Source organism: Cydia amplana, chromosome 4 (genome assembly GCF_948474715.1).
Source record: "Cydia amplana chromosome 4, ilCydAmpl1.1, whole genome shotgun sequence".
NCBI classification, from domain to species: domain Eukaryota; kingdom Metazoa; phylum Arthropoda; class Insecta; order Lepidoptera; family Tortricidae; genus Cydia; species Cydia amplana.
This window is the reverse complement of record NC_086072.1, coordinates 9,608,442-9,614,441: the sequence shown is the minus strand read 5'-3', so window position 1 is coordinate 9,614,441 and position 6,000 is coordinate 9,608,442. Positions and strand designations below refer to the sequence as shown.

The following is a 6,000-nucleotide window of genomic DNA, read 5'->3' as shown; positions in this document are numbered from 1 at the left end:
TTGATTCTCGCGTCCTCTACCAAATGTCTCCAAGTTACAAGTAGGTGTGACGGCCCCACAAACTATCTCTCGTAGACTCCGCAGTCCGCACTATATTAAACTGCAACGGTGACCGCACAGGCGCTCTTATACATGACGACCGTGGTCCCGATGGCATTTATTTGTGTGATGAACACAAATATTTGTGCCTGAGTCATGGGTATTCTATATAAATAAGTATGTATTTATCAATATAAGTATGTATATTGTCGCCTAGCACCCATAGTACAAGCTTTGCTTATTTTGGGGCTAGGTTGATCTGTGTAAGATGTCTCCTAACATTTATTTATTTATTTTATTTATACAGGTAAATGATAATATATGTATGTCCCGAACCGCACCACTAAATTCCTTCCCGCATCAATATAGCCCATTTTTATTTCTTTTTTTTATTGATATTTATATTTTACACGCGCCCCTAACCCTACTTATTCATGGGCGCTACTAATCAGTCTCACGTCCCAAGTCCCAATTTAAATTTACATATGTTCCAACTAGTAGGTAAGTGATCTGTGGATGGCAACAACGGTCGTTCTAATTGTGTTAATCCAGTTTTCGGTCCCTCACTATTAAATACCTGTCTTATGAATATTAACATCGGTATTTACTTAATTCATAATTCATTATCATGCCGTTTCAGGTACATGGATTCGCCATTTATGTTTTAGGGTGCCAATATCTTGGTGTAATGTGTATTTGCGTCTCTCGTTTTGCTTAATGAGAGAGTGAGACGCAATGCACATTGGACCAGGATATTGGACAGATGGAATACCACCCTTAGTATCTATCTAAAGAAGACTGTCCATATAATGATGTTACGAGCTATATATATTGCCATGTATCTATGTGTGAAATTAAGTTTGTAGTGTAATTGTTGGGGGCTTCACTTATGTAAGTACCTACTCACATTATATTTGCTGCAAGGACAGGCAGAATATAATGTATGAATATAGTCACTAGGTAAAAAATATGCCAACAAAAAAACAATGGCTATGAATATAACTAATAATATTACTTATTTAAGTTTAATCAGCTTGTTCCTATTGTTTAAATTAGTGCATTAACTCTTTAAAGCAAAAATCATAGCCAAAGTAGTAAGTTCAAAAATAATTTCCTTGATAATTCTAACGAGTAATGATTATTCTGGTTAGGAAAAAAACATGCAATAAAAAAGGTTAACCAGTTTCTGGAACATTCAAATTTCAGAAGATGATAAGGTTAAATAAGAGACTTAACTGTGCGTTGGACTCATCGACGTTTTCTGTAGTTTTGTCATCAAATTGTTTACATACATCCATACTTTAATATTATAAATGCGAAAGTGTGTCTGTCTGTCTGTCTGTCTGTTAGCTCTTCACGCTTAAACCGCTGAATCGATTTAAGTAGTTGTAATTTGGTATGGAGATAGTTTGAGTCCCGGGGAAGAACTTAGGGTAGTTTTTATCCCAGAACCCACCCTTTAAGGGGGTGAAAAGGGGGGGGGTGGAAGTTTGTATGGGAAACCGATAAAAAGCAGATTGGGTAAAAATAAGCTACCCAAATTACTAACTCCACGCAGACGAAGTCGCGGGCAAAAGCTAGTATTAAATATTATTAGGTTTACAGCTACCGTGTTCTTGCCCGCCAGTGGAACATAACCTTAACCGAACTGATAAAATTCCCGTTCCGCACCGCAATTACACCTCTACAGATTTGTAGGCTGCGGCTGCGGCGGCGGCCACAGGCGATTACCCTCGCTCTGACATATTGCTGCTAAACTTAATAAATATGCTTATAAGGATATTGAGCTGTACCAAAATTCTATTTATAATTTACAGATAATAAAATGACGATTAGAAATGTAAGTTAGCAATTTAGCTTAACATAATTATTATTCTCATCAACGCTTGGTGCAAAATAGCAAAATCTCAGTTGCGAAAAGGCTTCTTAGAAACTTCATAAGGATAAACGCGTAAACTACTGAGTTGTAAAAATTCATAACACTGTCTAGTTTAGGTGTAAGTACAAGGAAAGCTTTTAGAATCTATGATTACATGGTCTGTAAGCTAATAACTTGACCGAAGAGCTGGCGGCTATACCTTGACCGAAGAGCTGGTGGCTACCTTGACCGAAGAGCTGGCGGCTACCTCGCACAACGTATCAGCATTGCGATACAGCGAGGAAATGTCGCCAGCATCCTTGGTACAATGCCTCAAGGGCCTATTTTATTAGATTTAAGCTAGTTATTAATTTCTTTTAGTAATACCACTGTATATATGTTGTTTGTAAATACATTATTTTAATAACTGTGTAATTGTGTGTACTTCCGGTACGCGGTCGCTGTATCACCACTCAACCTTTCTGAAAAACTTGACCCTTGACACTGTGGACATAATTATGGACTAATCTTTATAATACCCTCAATTACCACAGTTTACCGCTTGAATGCACAATACTTATGACGTAATTGCGGATCTGATGACAGTACCATCAGCGTTAACGTGTGTATAAACATGCTATAAGCTCTAACCTTGCACCGCGGTGCAGTGGCGCAAGCGGCAGGTCCGCCCACGCGCCGCACGCATCGCGAGCTTTCACCACAGAATAGATAATACTAACGTGCAGAAGGTTTACAACTCTACAAAACCGATCTTTGACAGCTGAGGGTACCGCGGAATCTACACCCACGACGACTACGAATCATGGCGGTTCAACTTCATCGGGTAAATCCTGCTAATCAATAGGCAGCCCAAAAGCCAAGCTCGTGAAACTCAGCTTCGTCATACTGACTGACACTCTTTGTGAACGCATCTAATGTAGTTTTGTCACTAATCCCTACTTATATATTGTACCTAGGTACATGCGAAAAACTACTTATAGCTGGTCAGGCAAAACTTGTCAGCAGTAAAAAAGGCGCGAAATTCAAATTTTCTATGGGACGATATCCCTTCGCGCCTACATTTTTCAAATTTGCCGCCTTTTTCTACTGACAAGATCTGCTTGACCAAAAAATATATGTACTAGTAAATCGCTGGACTCTCTTGGAGGATGAAGTTTGATATGGAAATAGTTTCACCGAAACTCTAATTAACTATTTTCATATCAAAAGGACATAAGATATTCCTCTCTGAATAAAAGTACAGTTGGCCAAAAAAAATCTATGTAAATATATTTTTGAGCAAAAGAAATTAATGTAATTTAAGTTTGGTAAACCGTTCTATAAATTGTTATATTTATTCTAATTAGCTAGAATGTTTAAATCTTATTTATATAAATTCCCATCCTCACCAGTCGTAGATCCCGTTGTGCTTATGATCATAGATAGATAGATGGAGGCGATTGGTGTGTGACCATATGAACTAAAAGGATCTTATCTCACTTGAACATGGTTGAGGGATGGATCGATTTGTCATAACATAACGCAAGTGACTCAAATATAACTGTAATTTATACGATAAACATTTATTTGTACAATCCATTAGTGTGGTACATTGCGTCGAACAAATTATAATTGAAAGTACCATTTAAATTCATGAACATAAAGTTGTTCGGAGTTGTAAAAGCAATCAACAAAACTAACATAAAAGTAAACTTAAGTGTTTAGGTACCTACAATACTTGTGGGCCGATGAGCTTATTCTCGGGAGGCTGCGCCTGACAGGCGGTACGGCTCCAGTCGGCGCCGGGGAACTGCGCGAGCGCACGCGTCCGCCTCGCATCGATCGCGCCCTACGATTGTTTACTAACACGATAACGATCTGCTACGACCACTATGCCTTCCAGTCTTGCATGAGACTCACTTGCATTTTAAACACATTACATCTGGAAATTAAATACTGATTTGACGACTTTCTGTTAGTGAGATGTCAACGCCTCGCTCTGTTAATGGATCGCCGCCGCTACTTTACGCCCTTCGGCACACATAAATAACAGATATAATGTGACAGATAACATTTGTAGTCCCCGCTTTTAAGAGTGTTTAGCCAGCGATTGTGCGACATGAAGCTTTCGATGGTTATTGTTTATGTTATCGCGGCGGCGATCGTCGGGGCGGAGATCAGGATCCGCGGCAAAGTGAGAAAAAGATCCAGCGCGCACCGGCGGCACCGCGCGATTCTGCCACCTTGTCCTTTTAATGAGACGATTATCGAGAACGAGTGGTCGTTGATGGAAGCGATAGGGAAATCGAAGTATATATTCACTGGGAAGGTTTTAAATGTGAAGAAGAGATCTGTGCAGGATAATGCAAAGCGATCGAACTTGTATCGAGTGCATCTGCGGCGAGTGCTTAAAGGAGACGTGAGTGAGTTAAGGACGTTTGTGAAGTTGGAAGGATCAGCCGAGACGTTAAGTGGATCGATGTTGATTCTGGAGCGGTCTCGAGCCCGAGAGTCTTGTGCTCCAGGGCCGAGGCCTCGGCTGTCCGCAATTTTCTTCAGCGATGTGAGTGACAGCCCCGCCATCAGAGGCCCCATGCCGCGCCTGCAGCTGATCACTGACCCAGTGCCTTTGACTCTTTATCATCTTGACCGAATCAATGCAGCTGTTACAGGTAACCCTTTTTTTTAATAACAACAAACCCATCTTGTGCCTAAAATATACATTTATTTATTGTATCATGTGTGTATACAACTTACGGAGGAGCACCCTCCTGCCATGCCTGGTGCCTGGTGCCTGTATCACCATACGTCATACCGGCAGTGACAGGAATTAATGACGATAAAACGGACTGACGTTTCCAAACGGATTAGCTTTTAGATGTTAACACGAGAAAGTATATCGATTTGAAATCTTTTGTGTTACAATAATGTGCCATCAACAAATTCAACAATCCAGAGCATCATGTCGTGCGTAAATCTCTTACGAGCTTTGCCGCTGCATATAAATATACCGAATGATTCATCGACTAACAGCAAAAGCGTTTAACGCTTAGGATATTAAATTGACAAGTAGTTAAGCTAACTACTTGCGTTCGACCAAGGACATACCAACCCCGTTCGTTAATAGGAACGGGGTTGGTGCAATATTTATTTTATATTTATATTGTAAGTAATAATCATAAGTCTTAATGAAAGGTAAAGGTTACCTGGTAACAATAATTAATTTCGCCTTAAAAAATAAAATCTGACACGATAATGAACAACGTCAGCAATGAGAAAATAGAGCAAAACGACACGACATACAATCATTGGTTCAAGATCATACTTTGTAATGAAGTGTGGGTGTTGTACCCGTAAAGCACGTACGCTGGGCAAAACAGTCAAGATTCTTGCGTCTTATGAGTAGGACATAAAAGTGTAAAAGATGCATGCACTCGTCGCCCAGGGTACGCTATGGAGGCATTAAGATGTGATTTTGATCGACATCTCGACAACTGTTCGTTAACTTAATGGAGCGAATGCTTTGGCTTCGTTTGTGTGTGCCGACAATGGAGAGCATAAACATTATGCTAATGTTTTAAGTTATAGGTTGTAACTATTATATCCTGAGATTTGAGCAAACAACCTAAACCTTCGTAAAAAACGTTCAACAACTTTTTTCCTAATAGGTACCTTTACCTACCGTACCTAAGTATCAGCTATCGCACTTTCGATACCGATTCTATTAGAATCAGATTCAGATCATGTTTCATGAAATTATTTAGTCTATTCTAGTCTATTCGAGTTCGCAAACGTCGCATCTTGTCGTTTTTCAATGTCTCGTGTTCTCTTAATCAGGACGTGCTCTGTTGCGAGTAAAACCTATTTATGTCCCCACTGTTCTATGTGCATCTTGACTATGCAGTGCCTTGATGTCTAATGAAGCAGATTAAATCGCGTACGTCTGGATCTGGTGGTTTATCTGCGGGGATTCTCACGGCGAGCGCGAGTGATACGTATCGCGGCGCCCGGCCCGCGAACAGATTAGTACCGCGACAAGAAATACAACAAATCACGCGCCTGGTTGAGTGGATGAGGCTTAAATTTTATTAATATTATGTATA

At 40.0% G+C, this 6,000-nt stretch overlaps 1 protein-coding gene across 1 annotated transcript in view; it reads left to right on the top strand.

The window, feature by feature from the left end:
* Positions 1-3,312: 3,312 nt before the first annotated feature.
* LOC134663163 (agrin-like) overlaps positions 3,313-6,000 on the top strand; it is a 238,279-nt gene continuing 235,591 nt past the window's right edge. The window contains exon 1 of the mRNA XM_063519516.1: positions 3,313-4,569. Within this exon, the coding sequence (XP_063375586.1) occupies positions 4,017-4,569 (553 nt within the window). The 5' untranslated portion in view covers positions 3,313-4,016. The remainder of the gene's footprint in view (positions 4,570-6,000) is intronic.